This window comes from Cucurbita pepo, chromosome 18 (genome assembly GCF_057944985.1).
Source record: "Cucurbita pepo subsp. pepo isolate OVF chromosome 18, ASM5794498v1, whole genome shotgun sequence".
Taxonomy (NCBI): domain Eukaryota; kingdom Viridiplantae; phylum Streptophyta; class Magnoliopsida; order Cucurbitales; family Cucurbitaceae; genus Cucurbita; species Cucurbita pepo.
The window spans coordinates 8,313,199-8,332,015 of record NC_141815.1 but is presented as its reverse complement, the minus strand read 5'-3'; the positions used below and the strand labels follow the sequence as shown (position 1 = coordinate 8,332,015).

General features: G+C 35.6%; 3 protein-coding genes and 1 non-coding gene across 4 annotated transcripts; 3 read left to right on the top strand and 1 right to left on the bottom strand.

The window, feature by feature from the left end:
• Positions 1-352: 352 nt before the first annotated feature.
• LOC111780067 (isopentenyl-diphosphate Delta-isomerase I) lies at positions 353-3,546 on the bottom strand. Its single transcript, XM_023660340.2, has 6 exons — positions 3,318-3,546; positions 1,653-1,708; positions 1,443-1,534; positions 1,096-1,198; positions 871-1,008; positions 353-802 (listed from the first exon to the last, which is right to left on the bottom strand). Exons 1-6 carry the CDS (start codon positions 3,380-3,382, stop codon positions 549-551), a joined length of 708 nt encoding a protein of 235 aa, XP_023516108.1. The 5' UTR covers positions 3,383-3,546; the 3' UTR covers positions 353-548.
• Positions 3,547-6,121: 2,575 nt separating this feature from the next.
• LOC111780326 (basic leucine zipper/W2 domain protein) lies at positions 6,122-9,610 on the top strand. The gene is made up of 2 exons (XM_023660699.2): positions 6,122-6,414; positions 9,454-9,610. The coding sequence occupies exon 1, from the start codon at positions 6,174-6,176 to the stop codon at positions 6,378-6,380; it is 207 nt and encodes a 68-aa protein (XP_023516467.2). The 5' UTR covers positions 6,122-6,173; the 3' UTR covers positions 6,381-6,414; positions 9,454-9,610.
• Positions 7,464-7,535, top strand: TRNAQ-UUG (transfer RNA glutamine (anticodon UUG)). The gene has a single exon. It is a non-coding gene; the product is annotated as a tRNA-Gln (tRNA).
• Positions 9,611-12,529: 2,919 nt separating the features above from the next.
• Positions 12,530-18,515, top strand: LOC111779681 (riboflavin biosynthesis protein PYRR, chloroplastic). Its single transcript, XM_023659791.2, has 9 exons — positions 12,530-12,999; positions 14,355-14,489; positions 14,570-14,669; positions 15,707-15,832; positions 15,909-16,252; positions 16,322-16,441; positions 16,875-17,120; positions 17,835-17,960; positions 18,085-18,515. The coding sequence occupies exons 1-9, from the start codon at positions 12,604-12,606 to the stop codon at positions 18,310-18,312; spliced, it is 1,821 nt and encodes a 606-aa protein (XP_023515559.2). The 5' UTR covers positions 12,530-12,603; the 3' UTR covers positions 18,313-18,515.
• Positions 18,516-18,817: the final 302 nt, after the last annotated feature.

Sequence of the window (18,817 nt, the reverse complement as noted above, 5' to 3'; positions counted from 1 at the left end):
AATAAAGAAAAAAATTCATCAAAAAGATTTTATTTTTAAGAAAATAGGGAAATAAAAACATTCAGATAGTACATCAAATATCAAGATATTAAAAAAAAAGAAAAGTTAAATAGACCAAATTGGTGCAAAATTTTTGAAACTAAATGTTGAAAAATGTTGAAAGTATTTGATAATGGTTTATTGTTGCCCTAATTCTATATATATAACTGAAACATATATCGTAAATGGTTTAACATGGATACGAGAGAGTCTTATGCTTGAGAGAACCCAGGTAGATGATTGTTCGGAATGTCCCGGTGAGATGATTGACACATGGATCAATTCTCCATAAATGTGTCCAAACAAGCCAAGATGACTGAGCTGGCCTAAGACATGAGATAGCATCACAATGTATAGATCGTGTTGTTGAGAACTAAGATGACAATGAGATGCGACGTTGTGTCGAAAATTATGAAACATGCACGTAGACGGGAAAAATTAAGCATAGATAAGGTTCAGATCTTATTAGAAACAAACAAACAAGAAGATTGACAATGTCTTCTCTCTTCTCAAGTCAACTTGTGAATGGTTTTCATGTCGGCAGCTTCCTTGAGGGTCCCCTTCTCCACATGATCCCACCATTTGAACAGGAAATTGTCCACAACAAGCCTGAACCAAGGCGAGAGCTTCAACCCCTCTTCTCCTGCATCTGCTTTTCTCAGAAGCTCCTTCAGCTGCTCCTTGTTTACGTATTTCACGTCCGCCACTTCGTCCGGGTTCGGGTTCACTTTCACATCTCGAACGATAAAGAGGAGATAGTCCACTGCACATTGACAATCATCAGAACAAATGCAGTACGGCGTTTTTAAACAGATGAGCTAAGGAAAGTACATTCATGTTCCCCCCATATGCCATCCGAGGGCGCCTTGTATAGCATGCGACCCAGGGGAGTGAACTGGTCGACTGGGACGTCTTCTGCAGGAATACCGAGTTCATCCAAAAGCTTCCTCTGGGCAGCATTCCTTGCACCTGGTTATTGTACATGAAAAGGAAGATCCATATTAGGAGGTTCAAAACGTGTAGGGGTCAGCTCTGATTGTGTTGTTACAGACATACCAAGAGCATCCTCCTCAATTAGTTCAGATTCTCTATACAATGGATGGCTGCAGCAAGTGTTCGTCCAGACGAGCGGAAACGTCACTTTCGTCGCAGATCGTTGCTTCAGAAGTAATACAGAATCAAGTGAGTTAACAGCTTCCGCAATCAGAATACAGAAATCGATTTCTCCCAACGAGTTAGCATACTCAACTAACTGATTGAAAAGTATTACTTAACAAGAAACAAGAAAGCTCAAGAAACCATCCATGCCATGAAAACAAACGTTCTAATCTGTCAAAAACATCTTTTAATAGAGCAAACTATGCATAGGCAGTGCAAATCAAAACCCGACCCAAATAACATACCTGAAGAAGCAATTCATATTTCGAGTTGAATAAAAAGACGCTGAACGCGCGATGCAGCCAGTTCTTAGATTCAATATTTTCCATCAAGTGACCTGCAGGTTAGAAGAACAAATTGTGCAGCATTAATCCACTATCCAAGCACAAAACTATAGCCAATAACAAGGAAACTAGCTTCTAAGAAATCAATACTGGATATAAGATTTGACTTACAGTTGTACTTGGATTCATGACCAACGACTCGGTCGTTCTCGTCCACTAAAATGCACCTGACCATGAATTCGAGACCAATACGAGGAACGTGTGAGCCAAAAATGATTGAGCAAGCATGATTTATTTTAAAGGTTTCTAACAGAAACGAAGGCATCAACAAGAAATGAAGGCCTGATATATGCACACAAAACCATCAATTCCCTTGAATTATGATCAAGACATCATTGAGCAGATGAGAATACAAGATATTTTCGAGTAATAACCACAGTAATCCAGTGAAGCCAAGGTAAAGGGTCACGAGAGAGAAACGATAAAGGATGACGCATTAAAATTCACATAAAAACAAGGAGAAAAAAAACGATGTTGAAGAATAAAACGATGAACAAGTTACTAGCATTAAGGTTTGACACATACCACTCCCTGAGTTCACCCAAACAAAGACGTAGAAGCTCGGAAAATATATTAAACAGTTGGATTACTCACAGCCAACACGAGCACAGTTTAGAGATTCGAATCCCTTAACCCCACTGGTTGTTGAACTAGAAGAGAATTAGATTCATCACAGATTTCAGCTTTTTGAGTTTAGTGATGATTTAACATGACAAAGTACATTTTCCATCATTACTTACAGATCAAACGGTATGGAATTTTAAGCATCAAATCATTTTCCATCCTTATTATTGTGCCACAGATGTTCATCATTCCAGAAAATTTTAAGCATCAAATCATCAGCAGGAACCTCAAATGAATGAAACCCAATTCGACTGGTTTGAAATGCCTAATCAACAATTTTCACCCCGTTGACGGAGAAAAAGAGGCTTTGATTTGATTCCTTCCCCATTCAAATACAGAGAACATGTCAATAAGACAAAGTAGAGAAAAGAGGGGGTCTATTAACTATATGATGATGTAAAAATCAAAGTCAAAAGCAAGAACAATGCATAAAACCCGTAAAAAAGGTGAAATGAATTGATGAAAGATAATATCAGCAAGAGAGAGAGAGAGACAAGGATGTGAGAAGACCATTAAAGTCGGGGACATGATAGTTATCCAAATTCAAACATGGTATTGTACAAATTGAGCAAATTATTTCATCAGGAACCTCAATTGAGACCCAATTCAACTGGTTCAGCAAATCATAAACACAAAAATCAGGCTTCGAGTTTAGTTCTTCCCCACAAATGAAGCAAATCAGAGCAATGGAGAGAAACATAGGATCAATCAACAACACAATCACGTAAAATAACCAGTCAAAAGAAGCGAAACTACACAAAAACTGTAAAGAAAGAAGAAGAAAGTGAAATTAGCTGAAAAATAACATCAGAAAGAGAGAGAAAGGACAATTAAACTTTCGGATATGATGATCATCCGATTTTAAACGAGAACAGATCCTATAATTGATCCACAAACACTCGAAGTTCCACAAAAACCTTAAGCATCCAAATCAATACACACTTCACCGTTTTCCCATAACACAACAATGCTCCAGCAATAAACACAAAAGAATCCAAATCAGATCAACATTAACACACAGAAACCAATCAATCAACGAATCAATCAACAACATGACCACGCACAAATCAAAGTCAAAAGCGACAAGAAGAAGCGGAACGAAAAATCAAAAGACAAACAACAAAAACATAAAACGAGAAATAGAAGACGCACTCGTCGTCGAACATGAGGCGCTTCTGGACGGCGTCCATGGCAGCATCAGGAAGGGCATCTGCCATGGCGAAGCAGCGGTGGGATTGGAAGGAAGAAGCGAGAGAAGAATCTGAAGGGAAAGCAAGAAGAGGAAGATGTGAAAAGAGAAAGAAAGAGAAGAATCAGTATTTAAAGAAGGGTCAAAGCCATTGTTAAAGAATTGAAATGAAGCGTCCGCCATTGTTGCGTTGAGTGGAAATCACTTGATCTGCTTCCAGAGATGCCATTATTGCAACTTTTCGCGCGTGTTATACACGATAGTATGACCGAGAGTGTTCCTTCATATGGGGAAGAGGAAAAAAAATAATAATAACAAAATAAATTAAAATAAATATTAAAATAACATTTAGAGTCAGGTAATAATAATATTATTCTGTTAGCCATGCCCTGAACTTAATCGTGCCAATAGATTGGTAAATCCTCAAATGGCCAACAAATGACTCTAAAAAAAAAGAGTCGAGCCTTCTCCAAGGCAGTAAAAAATGACTAAGACTCCAAAGGAGTCCAGCCTCGATGATTAAGGAGAGGTGTTGGATGATGAAAGTCCGACTAATTTAGGGAATGATCATGTGTTTATAAACAAACAATACTCTCTCCGTTGGTATGAGACCTTTTGGGGAAGCCCAAAGCAATGACACGAGAGCTTATGCTTAAAGTGGACAATATCATACCATTGTGTAGAGTCGTGTTCGTCTAACGGGGATTCGTCATGGACCAAAATGAACAATATTTACTATTATCATACCATTGTGGAGAGTCGTGTTCGTCTAACGGGAGAAGTAATGGACCAAAACGAACAATATTTACTATTAAAAGACCGAAGATTCTTTTAATATTCATTAAGCTCGGTTGTAAGTCACACGTGTTTTAAATATTATGCATGTGAAAATATTAAAGTCAAGAAAATAAATGGGACTTGGTACCCATCTCGTAATTATTAAATTAAAAAAAATGTTAATGTTGACTTTTTTTATTTTTTATTTTCAAATTGTTTTAAATATTTTTCCATTTTTTTAATTTTTTTTTCCTTCTTTATTATATTTCATCTAATTACTTAAAAGATTAATTAAATTCTAAATTCCAAAATAAAAATAAAAATTAATTATCTAATAAAACTTAATTAACTAAGTTACTATCCAATATTGAAAATTTTCGACCTAAAAAATATTTTTTAAATTAAATTTAACAAATTAAAAAATATCGTAAAATCAATATCAAATTAATTTAATGTATTAAATAATAATATTTTAATAGTATTTTAATTTTGGTTCTTTGAATATGAAAGAAAATTTATTATATTACCAAAACAATTGACTTTTTGATCATGATTTAAAATCAAGAAAGTCAACAAAATCCTTATTTTATCCATTTTTTTGTGGAAAAAAATCAAATAATTTTTTTATATTTTAATTTTAATTTAAAAATATTTTAATAATGTTCTAGCAGATACTCAATAAACTATTAAGACGGTTGCTAAAGAACTAGAAGCAAATAGGAGTTGTGGTTAAGTTGATGTTGTAGCGGATACTCAAAAAACCCCTGAGACTGTTACTGAGAAAACCAGAAGCAGACCAAAGTGACACTTGAACAGGTGTTGAAAAGATCATCCAGAACTATCAGAGTACGAAATAGGTATGTACGTTCTTTCCACTATCGGTTGGTGACTGATTAAGGGGAACGAAAGCCCCTTGATGAGGCCCTAATTAAACAGCTATAAAATGTTATTGGATCGGAATATAATTTAAAATAAGATGTCGATGTGGTCGGATATTTTTAAAAAAGCTATAAAAATATATTTATTTAAAATTAATAAATTAACGTTTGTATTTTTTAAAATAAGTTAAATAGATATTACATTTTTTTTTTCGCTATATAAAAATGTTAATTTTCTAATTATACGATTTAAAAATAGAATTTAAGCCCAAATGTGAGCTTAAAATTTAATTTGGAGTTTTGTTCCCACACGTGAGACACGTGGACTTACCTTTTGAAAAAATGTGATGCACGTGATTATATTTTATATGCTTTTCCACCAATTCAATCATATTATAATTTGGAGAAAATTAATTCAATGTGTGAATTAGTTATTTTTATTAATTTAAATCTTTTTTTTATTATTTATAAATATATCAATTCATATTATATAACTCAAATTTATTAATTTAAATTTGTACTTTTAATATAATTATATTACATATATTTATTTTATTTTATTTTAATTTATTTTATTATTTATTATCTAACGAACTATTTAAAATAATTTTTAACTATTTAGTATGTAATTTTTAAAAAATTTACTTTTATTTATTTGAGTTGAAAAAATTTAGTGACTAGATTAATTGAATTGTGTCTAAAAAATGGTGGACCTCTCCTTAATCGATGCTCGACTCCTTTGGAGTCTTAGTCATTTTTTTACTGCCTTTGTGCTTTCGACGAGGCTTGACTCCTTTTCTCTTTTTCCTTTTGGAATCCTTTGTTCGATGTTTGAGGATTTACATCCACGTGACTAAGTTTAGGGTATGACTCTAATACCATGTTAGACGAACACGACTCTTCACAATGGTAGTTTAGGGCATGGCTCTGATACCATGTTAGACAAACACGACTCTCTACATGATATTGTCAGCTTTGAATATAATCTGTAGTGACTTTGCTTTGGGCTTCCCAAAAATTTTCATACTATTGGAGAGAATATTCTTTGTTTATAAGCAGAAGATCGTTCCTTAAATTAGTTGACGTGTGAGACTTTCATCCTCCAATAAAAACAAATTATAAACATAGGCTTTTGAGTTTCGGCGGTCTAAGTGAAGTTCCGATATGGCGAGACAGAAGAGCCCCGGCGTAAAGATCCTCTGGGTTTGGACTCTTGGCACCGCCGCCATTCTCGTTACAAGCGTAGTGCGGAGGAGGATGAGGGATATGGAGAACATGATCAACTCCGATCAACAACCATCGCTGCACCACCAACAAATGTCTTCCACCGATTCGTTTTCCGTCGACGAAGGAGACGCATCACAGGCTTAGAAGCTTTCGCGCCTTTGGAATTCGGCTCAAAGTGGTATTTTCTCTTTTCGAATTTAGCATTTGGGGATCTGGGTTTTCGTCAAATGCCATTTTCGGTGGGTGTACATAAGGTGTTTGATGAAAGTCCTGAATGTAAGGAAGTGTCAAATTTTCACTCGTAATGAGCTTGCAATTGTTTTGGATCTTTGATTGGTTAGTTTCAATTGTTTTGGATCTTTGATTGGTTAGTTTCAATTAAGTGTTTGATGATTGCTGCCACATTTGCCTGGATGTAAGGATTAGAAGGTCTGCCTCTTAGTTGAACTTGGTGTGACGAATGAGGCTTTATACAATAAGTATTTGTCGAAATTTCCGGATGGAACTATCAATTTTTCATTCTTAATTAGCTTGCAATTGCTTTGATGCATCAATTTGAGAGAAATAGATGCTGCTAATATATTAGCTAGGGTGATTACTAGGTCTGCCTCTTAGTTGCAAATTACAATTTGGTGTGCTGAATGAGGTTTTCAGACAGTTTTACCTTGCTTATTGAAAGGGCGGATTCCATTTTATAACCTTTTTTTTTTTTTTTTTTTGCTGGGAGGAAATACCAATTTTGAAAACAGGGCAGGGATAGATTCTTTACGATGAACACCGCAGACCAACTATAAGGGATGTAACTCAGCTTGGTAGCTCCTTTAGTTTTGGGTACAAAATGTCATCGGTTTCAGTCCTGTCATTCCGACCTATTACTTTTCCTCTGGGTAGTAATGAGTAATCCATTAAGATCGATTCAAATTAGACATACGAAATCTTTGATTTTGGATGATGTTCATTTTTTCATTTTTCAACTGCACTTTGTTTTTAGTACCCTCTTTCTAAATTTTCATGTGGATCTTTTTCAAAGTGGTTTTTTTGTTTTTTTAACGACCCGGTGCTCCTTTCCTTCCAATTCTCATAGAAACTCTTGTTGGTCAAATAGTGGTGTATGGTTTTCAAATTCACTAAGTGGGGTAGTCGTTTTCATACATTAGAACAGGTTTTAGATAGATAGGACAGTGTGCGCTTAAGGTGATTTCATTATAAAATTGATATTAAATATTTGGTTCTATGGTGTAGTGGTGAGCACTCTGGACTTTGAATCGAGTGACCTGGGTTCAACTCCTGGTAGGACCTTCACCTTTTAGGTTATTCAACCAAAAGTCACTTTGAATCTAGCGACGTGACTTGGGTTCAACTTGGACCTTCACCTTTTGAAACAAGCGACCTATCGATAAGACTTTCACCTTTTAGAGTTACTCAATGATAAAGTTGTGCCCTTAAGGTGATTTTATTATAAGATTGATATTAAACATTTGATTTTATGGTGTAGTAGTGGTTAGCACTTTGGACTTTGAATCTAACGACCTTGGATCGACTCTTCGTAAGGACCTCCACTCTTTTAGAGGTACTCAATCAATTCACCTTTTAGGTTACTCAATCAAAAGTCACTTTGAAACAAACGCCAATTAATTCACCTTTTAGGTTCAAGCGACCTGGGTTTAACTCTCGATAGACCTTCACTCGATGAATTCACCTTTTAGGTTACTCAATCAAAAGTCACTTTGAAACAAGCGATATGGGTTTAACTCTTGATAGACCTTCACTCAATCAATTCTCCTTTTAGGTTACTCAATCAAAATTCACTTTGAAACAAACGACTTGGGCTTAACTCTCGATAGACCTTCACCTTTTAGAGCTACTCAATGGTAAAGGTGTGTCCTTAAGTGATTTCATTATAAGATTGATATTTAACGTGTGGTTCTATGGTGTAGTGGTTAGCACTTTGGACTTTGAATTCAACGACCTGGGTTTAACGTTTGCCTCCGTTCTTTTGGATGTCAAGCTCAATAGTCTTTTACTTTCATTACTGCAAATGATAGCATGTTTGAAATGCGTTTATGCCTTTGGCGTACATGTAAGAGTTATATCATCCATGAGTATGCATAAGTCGGAAAGACAATATTTAGGAGTGACAATCAATGCTTATATATTCCTATGATGTGAGACAAAATGAGTAGTTATCACTTGTGAGATCCCACATCGGTTGGAAAGGTTTACGAAACATTCCTTATAAGGGTGCGGAAACATCTCCCGTTTTAAAACTTTGAGGAGAAGCCCTTGAAGGAAAAACCCAAAGAGGACAATATCTGTTAGCGGTAGTAGGTTTGGGTTGTTACAAATGGTATTAGAGACAGTCTCTGGACGGTATGCCAGCAAGAACACTAGTCCTGCAAGGGGGGTGGATTGCGAGATTCCACATCGGTTGGAGAGGGGAACGAAGCATTCCTTATAAGAGTGTGGAAACCTGTCCCTATCAGACACGTTTAAAACTTTGAGGGAAAAACCCTTGAAGGAAAAGTTCAATGAGGAAAATATCGGTGGGCTTGGGCTGTTACATGACTTATGTCTCATTGCTCTGGGATGGATTTTCCGAATATTATCTCGTTTACCATTCCACCCCTGTAGAAACATGTAGAAATATGTTGTAGGGGTTAAAACACTCTATTGTCAATCCTACTTTCTGCTTTTAAATTTAAGAGATGATGGGCAGAGTTGGGAACACATATGTTAGCTATGCTGGCTTAAGAAACTTGGACAATCAGTTTAGGGATTTGATTGTATAGAAGTTGGAGTGGTAAGAGGAACAAAAGGAGATGCATGGAATTTTTGTCTTAAATTCCTATAATTAGCAAGTGAGTCATAACATCTCGGGCTTAGACGAACTAAGATTTTGAAAGCTAACCTAAACCTACTTACTTATGTCGTCGACCAAAAACTTAGATGTTCGTATCTCCACCTCCATATGTTCAACTGATTGAAACATATATCATCAATTTAAATGTTTGAATCTCAAATCTCTTTGAAGATCGAAAAAGATCTCCCGATCAAAATTATGATGCTATTGTTATAATAAATATGTATGTCTTGCCCTCTCAGCAACATTTAATTTATAAAAAAAAAAAAAAGTTTGTCTTTAAGCGATAAATTAAATTACAAGTTTAGTCTTTTAATCTTGAAGTTTGTGTTTATATAATTTCTGATCTTATTGTAGCGGATGCTAGGCATCTACCTCTCACTTTCTGGGACATCGAAGAATATCCAAAAAAGCATTTAGGGTGGTTAAGGGAACCCATTGGAGCGGTAACGAAAGGTAAGTCTCTTTTAAGAATTAATTTGAATTTTGAGTCTAATGAGTCTATTTTTAAATCTTTGTCTAGTATCTCCGGATTTTTAAAAATTAATTGATTTATTAGATATATATCTAAATTTTACGTTAATAGAACTTCTTTTAATTTTTAAAGAATATTCAATAGGTCGAATTCAAGAATCCATAGGATATAAATAAAGTTAAACTACCATTTTGATGTTCGAGGTTCGAGTTTAGATCCTGTTCGTAAAATTGTGGGACCTACCTCGTTATGTTTTGATGTTCGAGGTTCGAGTTTAGATCCTGTTCGTAAAATTGTGGGACCTACCTCATTACGATTGTTCGAGTACAAAATTCGATATTTTAATGAATATATATATATATATTACAAGTTTAGGAGAGTGTGAGGCTGAATTTTGGGTGTGGGAGAAATTGGTCGTTTTGTGTTCATTCACGTGGAATGGCAAATAAATTGGGATAAGAACGAATCTATATCTATTTTTGCCCTTCATTCCATTTTTCTATTTTTGTCTTTTTGTCTTTTTCTTAAATAATTAAAAAAAAAATTAATTAAATTATCTATTTTAGTCTATAAATATTTTTAAAGTTTAGAGATCTATTAAACATAAAAACAATTAACTAAATTCATAACTTTTATTTCATATATGATAGTTTACATTATAATCATACAGTCGAGTCGATACAACTAATTCACCCATGTTCGAGTCAATGAAATGGTTGGATACGAGGTACCGATTTGGTTGGCAAATTTGAATTGTAATAAAATAAATCATCTTAATATTATTTAATAAAGGAATATTGCTTTTGGCAACGTGCCACATGCCTTGAAATAATCTAAACATTTTAAAACAAAAAATTATAAAAAATAATTATAATAATAATAAAAGTTGTCATTATTGGGATATCTTTTGGATTATTTTTAGTAATTTATTTATTTTTTATTCTTCGAGCATATTCCATGATTTGTATTAATTAATGTATATTTTTTTAAATTTGTTTTAATTATTTCCATACAATTTTAGATTCCAAATCTTTTGCTATCAGATTGGAAGTGAATGGCTAAAAAATGTACGTGTGTATGGCTAATGTGTATGTATATATATATATATATAAACATACAAATATATAAATATTTAAAATAAAATTTATTCGCAAAATCGTAGGAATATTAAATTATTTGGGATTTGTTTTAACGAACCCCGAATTTCGTTTTATAATAAAAGAAAAATTGACAAGACTATGGTGAAATATTAAAATTTTAATTTTTTATAAAATAATTATTTTTATATATTATATATTTGCTTAAGAAATGATATTTTTTTTTATAATTTTTTAATAGATATTGTATTGAAAAATAAAAAATTTAAAATAATTATTAGGAAAAATGTTATCAGTAAAATCATTTCCACAAAATAATAATAATAATAATAATAAATAAATAGATTTTTTTTTCTTGGAGGAAATGAAAAATAAAATACGTGGGTACACGTGGCTCCTCCTCCACAATCCATCATTGTCTTTTTTTTTTAGTTATTTAATTATTTTGTATTTTCTGCCTTTTTTTCTTTTATTTAAAATGGACAAATTATTTATATAATTTGTTGAAAATGGGGAAATTATTGGTAAACGACAGCGTTCTTCATGCTATAAATATATTAAATTATTTATTTCTATAAAATATTGTTGTGATTCTAATTTCTATGTAATATTTGAAGGTAAACGACCGCGTTTTCCATGCCAATAATGTATTAAATTTCGGGCTTAGTCATGCCATGTGGACATATAGTGGTTAAAGCATGGTCGATCTTAATAGTTACGATGATGAGTTCATTTTTTTCGGAGTTTTTAAGACGAGGTGACAACTAAGGAAAATTCGTTTGTAGTGATTTAACATTCGATATGTTCTACTGAAGTAGGTTCTCGACCATCATCAAATAAGTTAAGGGCGAAGTTCGACGTTCCAATGGTGTTCATCTCGATTAATAACAGTGGACATGCCATTGAAGAACCTAAGAAGAGAGCACCGGTGTTGTAGTGTGTTGACCATTAGGCAGGTGAGTTGATCTCGATGGATTCCTTAATGGCATTGATATCAGACGCTGATTTGGAGGAGTCGACGCTCGTTTGCACTGTCGTACCATTTCTCTTAACGAACTGAGGGCATAAAAGTAATTTCACTCTCAAGCTCACGTCATAATCATCCACAAATGTCAAATTTTTTTTTTTTTTTTTTTTTTTTTTTTTTTTGGTTAGAAATGGAAATAAAAATGGTTTTTCTTGAACTTCCCAACATTATTTGGATAATTGCAAAAACTACCCTCCAAAAAGTTGTTTTTTAGGAATGGCCCCATTTTTTTTTTTTTTGGCATGTTTTTTTTTGGCAATTTTAAAATTACCTTTAAGCCCTCCATTAAAATACAATTTATTTGAATAATTTTTTTTGAAATCAATTTTTTAAATTTTGATAGAAAATTGACCGTTTTAATCAAAATTTAAGAAATTCTGACCCAATATTTATTTTGCTGGTTGAAACATGATGATTCTCGATCGAAACAGTGATAGAAAAACGAGTGATAATTTTTAAAATAGATAGACCAAGCATTCAACTACATGTTGATTTATTTGAGCCAGAGCACCTCGATACGTGGAACAAGCATTCAACTCATGTCGTTTTGCTCAATTCCAACTCGAGAATTGTGTTATATCCACTGATCTATTGTCCTTCCTACTGCTCCCATTATGCATCCCGTTTAGGAGCTTCATTTCTAGAAGAAAAAAGCTTCGATTTTGAATTTAACGACACGAGCTTTCAATTTTTATCAACTAAACTCAACTCGAACCATATAAAGAATAAAAAATAAAACCAAGGGTAAAATCGTAATTTAACCTAGGCTCCAAAATGCAAGGGGCCTTTTCTATATAAAGGAACCTTTTGAGGGCCTTCGTTTTACAAAACCGTTCGTCCAACGGAGGCCGCCGGAAGTCGACGAAGAAGAAGAAGAAGAAGAAGACTGCACCACCGCCAAATCTCCGATGATCTTCTCTTTAGTTCCTTCTCTACCTATAATCTGTCCCTCAAGGCCGGCGGCGGCGGCGACGGCGGCAGTCTCCGCTCCTACAAGTGTAAACACCGCCGCCGTCACGACTTCCACCTCCCATTCCTTAGAAGCCACATTCATCCAACGCGCCGCCGAGATCGCCGACAAATCCGCTGGATTGACAGCTCCTCATCCGAACCATGGGTGCATCGTGGCTACTCCGTCCGGCGCTCTTGCTGGACAGGGCTTCCTCTTCGGCCAGGGTACCAAATCGGCGGAGGTTCAGGCCGTGGAAGCCGCCGGCGAGCACTGCCGTGGAGCGACGGCGTTCCTTAATTTGGAGTCCAATGAATGTCCCGGCGACGACGTTGCGGTTTCTGCTTTCGTCCAGGTTTGCCAATAATGTAATCGATCTGTTCGTTTCTTAATTCACTTTTTTTTTTAAAAAATAATAATAATCTGTTTATTTTTCTCTTACCACGTGTGTATATATATATATATATATATATATTTAAAATTATTCATTTCATTTAAAAAAAAAAAAAAATTAGAGAATCTTTTTTTAATTTTTTTATATAAAAAATATAATTTTCGAAAAATAAAAATTATATTCAAGATTATATTATATTTTTATTTATAAAATATTATTTAATTTATGAGAACGTTTTAATATCCAAGTTTTTTTCTAAATTAAATAATATATTAAAAAATATAATTATTTATTTATTTTATTAAAATATTATAAAATCTTTTCATATATATTTATATATATATATATATAACTTATTTGAATCATATATATATTAATACATATATTAATTTATCTAATATATTGATAGTAATTTAAAATTTTTAAATTAAGTATATTTTTTTACGTTTAATATATTTAATATATTAAATATAAATTATTGATTTAAACTTTTCAAGAAAGATTTTTTGAGCGAGTTAAAAGGGATGAAATAATATAAAAATAATTAATTAAATTTTTTAATTACTCAATTTTCTTTATTAATTATAGATCACTCTACTATAGATTAGAGGTGTAGTATATACGGTAAGATATGTTATCTCTATGAATATAATTATTACATATATGTTATTATTCAAGAGTTATTCGTGATTATAGCTAGGTTAAAAGTCTATTTTGCCCCTATAGTTACTTCATATACAAGTATCACTGGTCATCTAATAAACAATTAGTTTATGATTCAATCATAAGCAAAATTCGTCTTAAACGAGTAAGAGGGTGGGACCTGATTGTTTAAATCTCGAAATCAACACTTCAAAAAAAAGATTGACCCTCTATTTGGTCAAGTCTGTAAAATGTTAGACTAAATCAGTTAAAAGATCACTGTCATCTACGAAAATCAAAGAACAAATCCTCACTGTTGGATGATGGAAGTCCCACGTCGACTAATTTAGGGAAAGTGAGGAATACTAACTCCATTGGAATGAGGCCTTTTGGGGAAGCCCAAAGCAAAGCCATGAGAGCTTATGCTCAAAGTGGACAATATCATACCATTGTGGAGAGTCGTGTTCGTCTAACACTCACAAGAGTTCATAACTCACAGATTTATAAGGAGAGATTAGATATTCTCGTTCATTTGTAACAATTAACAGTAGATTGTATCAATAGTGTTACTAAGATAAGACACCGAACGTTATTTATATATTATAAACTTTTTAAGTTATTTCTTGAAGATGATTGTACTATTTAAAAATTGTTAATGGAGAGTGTACAATTAGGCAGGGATTAAAAGGGTAGTGGTTGGGATCCGGCATCCCTTGCAACATCTAAGAGGAAATGCTGTGAGGGCTTTAAGAAGTCAAGGGGTTGAAGTTGATGTTCTTGGAGAGGATCTTCAGAGTATAGCCATTGAGGTAAAATCAATATCAAGATACATTGAGTTATGATTGTTAGATATCTGTTCTTCATGATGCAGTGTTGGTTTGTGTTATAGGAAGCTCGAAAAGCTTGCCTTCTTGTCAATGCTCCATTGATCTGTAAAGCTGCTTCTCAACTTCCTTTCTCTGTTCTTAAATATGCCATGACGCTTGATGGTTAGTATTATACTTTCATACCCTCTTTCATTTCTCGAATATGATATTGTCCTCTTTCGGCTTTTCCTTTCGGGCTTCCCCTCAAGGTTTTAAAACACGTTTGCTAGGGAGAGGTTTCTGCACCTTTATAAAGAATACTTCGTTCTCATCCCCAACTGACATGTGATCTCACAATCCACCTCCTTTTGAGTCCTTGCTTGCACTCGTTCCCTTCTCCAATTGATGTGGGACCTCCCGTTCCACCCCCTTTGGAGCCTAGCGTCCTTGCTGGCACACCGCCTCGTGTCCATCCTCCTTCGAGACTTAGCCTCCTCGCATCTGGTAGATAGAGGTTTCCACACCCTTATGAAAAATGTTTTGTTCTCCTCCCCAATCGACATGGGATCTCACAATCCATCCCCTTCGAGTCCTCGCTAGCACTCGTTCACTTCTCCAATTGATGTGGGACCCCTCGTTCCACCCCCTTTGGGACCTAGAGTCCTTGTTGGCACACTGCCTCGTGTCCTACCCCCTTCGAGGCTCAGCCTCCTCGCGTCTGGTAGATAGAGGTTTCCACACCCTTATAAATAATGTTTCATTTTCCTCCGCAACCAACATGGGATCTCACAATTCATCCTTTTCGGGTCCTCGCTGGCACTCGTTCCCTTCTCCAATCGATGTGGGACCCCCCGTTCCACCTCCCTTCCGGGCCTAGCATCCTTACTGGCACACCACCTCGTGTCAACCCCTCTTTGAGGCTTAGCCTCCTCGCTAGCACATTGCCCGATGTCTGGCTCTGATACAATTTGTAACAGCCCAAGCCCACCACTAACAGATATTGTCTCTTTGGGCTTTCCCTTTCGGGCTTCCCCTCAAGGGTTCTAAAACTCGTCTGTTAGGGAGAGGTTTCCACACCCTTATAAAGAATGTTTCGTTCTCCTTCCAACCAACGTAGGATCTCACATTTTCTCTCTTCTGATAGTTTTCCAACTAGTTCTAGTTCTAACGTATATGAAGATGAAAATGGTGAATCGAAGTGACTTTACTTTAACTATCAGGGAAAATCGCTGCAACTACCGGTGATGCAACCTGGATCAGCGGCGTTACAGCCCGACACCGGCTCTCGGAACTACGAGGAAGAAGCGATGCTATTATAGTAGGAGGCAATACCATACGCAGTGATAGTGAGTTTCACCATTTCTCTATTACTCTCTTGTTGTTAAGTGGCACAAGTTCTTAATGTTCTTCAATCTTCATCAGCCAATCTTGAGCTGTCCTCTGCATTAGATCCAAGACTAACTGCAAGACAAAGTGGAGGACACACTCCCCTGCGTGTTGTAATGTCAAGAACACTTAATCTTCCTGAAGAAGCAAAGGTTTGGGATACAACAAGTGGTATACCAACCATGGTTGTAACACAAAGGGGTGCTAGAAGGAGTTTCCAAAAATTTCTTGCATCGAAAGGCGTCGAAGTGGTCGAGTTCGATATCCTCAACCCTCGAGATGTAATGGAGTATTTTCACGATCGAGGGTACCTTTCGGTTCTATGGGAGTGTGGAGGAACACTTGCAGCTTCAGCCATTGCCTGTGGGATAGTCCATAAGGTAAGGTCCTGATTCCAAGGGGCTCATTTGCCTTTGCAACACTAACTCTGCAGCCATTTTTCAACGCAGGTGTGTGCAGTGGTTGCTCCTAAGATCATTGGAGGGAGTAATGCTCCATCTCCTGTTGGTGAGCTTGGGATGATTGAGATGTCTCAAGCTTTGAAACTTGTCGATGTTCATTACGAGAAGGTTACTTTTCATTGATCTTGTTCACCGTCACTGATATGGAATCAACCCAAGGGAAATTTTTAGAACGGATACCTTGATGATCATGATCAAGAGTAAAGAAAAGTCGTGATTCAAATCACTCCACAAAAGGTTTGATCGATAGACACAAGAATTTGCAAAGTAAAAGCTTAGCTCAAATTCTATTCTTTAGCTTTGTTGAGAGCTAAGCTTTTACTTTGCAGATTCTTGTGTTTAGAACTTGCATGTTAAAGTCGTTCAAGTGGTATTGATTAAACCTCTTGTGGAGTGATTCGAATCACAAGTTTAGAAACGAGTTTTCTTTACTTTTGATCTAGATCATTAAGGTAATCCGTTTCAAAACTTGTTCTTGAGTTGATTCCATATCGGTCACCAAAAGATTTCTAAGTTGTTTATGAGTATATGGCTCTTGCAGGTTGAGGAGGATATGTTGATCAGTGGATATCTTCAACCTATATCAGATGTTGCTCCTGTTATACCATCACGGGATGCAACCTTAGCAGCTGACCCAGCTGTTGCTCCTTGTGAACCAAATATCATATCGTTCTATAATTCATGGGATCATTATGGCTCACTTTCTAACTTTTCACCTCACTCTGTTCATATGGCTGATGAGAATGGTGATATTAGTACTTGGATGACGGTCGAGCACTATTATCAGGTACCCGTTCTTGCTTGTATTGTCTCATCGATGTTCTTTTTCCTTTTTTCGATGATATATGTGTTGAGGATTGTTGGGATGGAGTCCTACGTTGGCTAATTTAAGGAATGATCATGGGTTTACAAGTAAGGAATACATCTCTATTGGTATGAGGCCTTTTAGGGAAGCCTAAAGCAAACGCACGAGAGTTTATGCTCAAAGTGGACAATATCACACCATTGTGGAGATCTGTGATTCCTAACATGGTATCAGAGTCATGCCCTTAACTTAGCCATGTCAATAGAATCCTCAAATGTCGAACAGTGAAGTTGTGAGTCTCGAAGGTGTAGACAAAAAGTGACTCAAGTGTCGAACAAATGGTGTACTTTGTTTGAGGACACCCTTTGTTCGAGGACTGTAGAGAAGGAGTCGAGCCTTGATTAAAGGGAGGTTGTTCGAGTGCTTCATAGGCCTCAGGGGAGGCTCTATAGTGTACTTTGTTCGAGAGGAGGATTGTTAGGAGGGAGTCCCACGTTGGCTAATTTATGGAATGATTATGAGTTTACAAGTAAGAAATACTTCTCCATTGGCACGAGTTCTTGGGGAAGCCTAAAGTAAAGCCACGAGAGCTTATGCTCAAAGTGGGCAATATTATACCATTGTGGAGATCTGTGATTCCTAACCATATATGTCTTAACTAGTTGAGATATGCTCAAATTGGTATTGTCTATGTAGGCTCACAAGTTTATTGGGGTCGATGATCCTGTCGCTCAAGAATACGTGGAGAAGATCAAATCAGCACGAAGTCCCGAGGAAGCAACAAGGATTGCAAGGCTATTGCAGAAGCAGCGGCCTGATTTGGTATGGTTCCTCTATCTAGATTAAGTTTTCGTCGACGTAGTTCGTTTCGAACGGGTGTCGTACCGATATAAACTTCTTGATCATACCGAGAATCTTCGTCCAAAACTCCCGATTTCCTTTGCAGGTGAGACCTGATTGGGATACTGCCAAGCTTGATGTTATGTACAGAGCATTGAAATGCAAATTTTCAAGCAATCCTGGCTTGAAATCCATGCTACTATCAACTGCTGGATCTGTTCTAGTTGAAGCATCACCACATGATCTTATTTGGGGTGGAGGTCGATTTGGAGATGGTCTAAATTACTTGGGGAGGTTGTTGATGAAACTACGTGCGGAGTTCCTTTCTCAATAGTCGAAACCGAACCGGGACGACCCGAAATTCAAATGAGAGAAAAGAACATAAAATAGAATCAATAATCACTTTAGGAGCAATTTCCTCTTTGTGCTTTTAAATAAATCGTGTTCAATAAGTCGAGCTATGCTTGTGTTATGTCGAAAAAAGTATTGATATCGTATGCAAATAAAGATACAAAGAGGTATATTTTTTATGAATAATTGCAAGAAATTCTTGAATATGGACCGAGAAAGTTCTGTATTCCAATCTTTCATTCAAAGTGTGTGATAAGAATCACGGTGTTCCAAATGTTCCAACTGGATGTATTACACGGTACAAGGTCAAAAAGATTCAATAAGCCTTCATTCTTTATCTCCAAAATAAGATATTCTTGGTTCAACCTTCATTGACCGTTTGGAGCTTCGATCATTTCATGTGTTACAACTTGATTCGACTAAGGAAAGACCGTTTGGAGCTTCGAAAGTGAATATTTACACGGTTGAAGTATGGATGAGATTGCTAT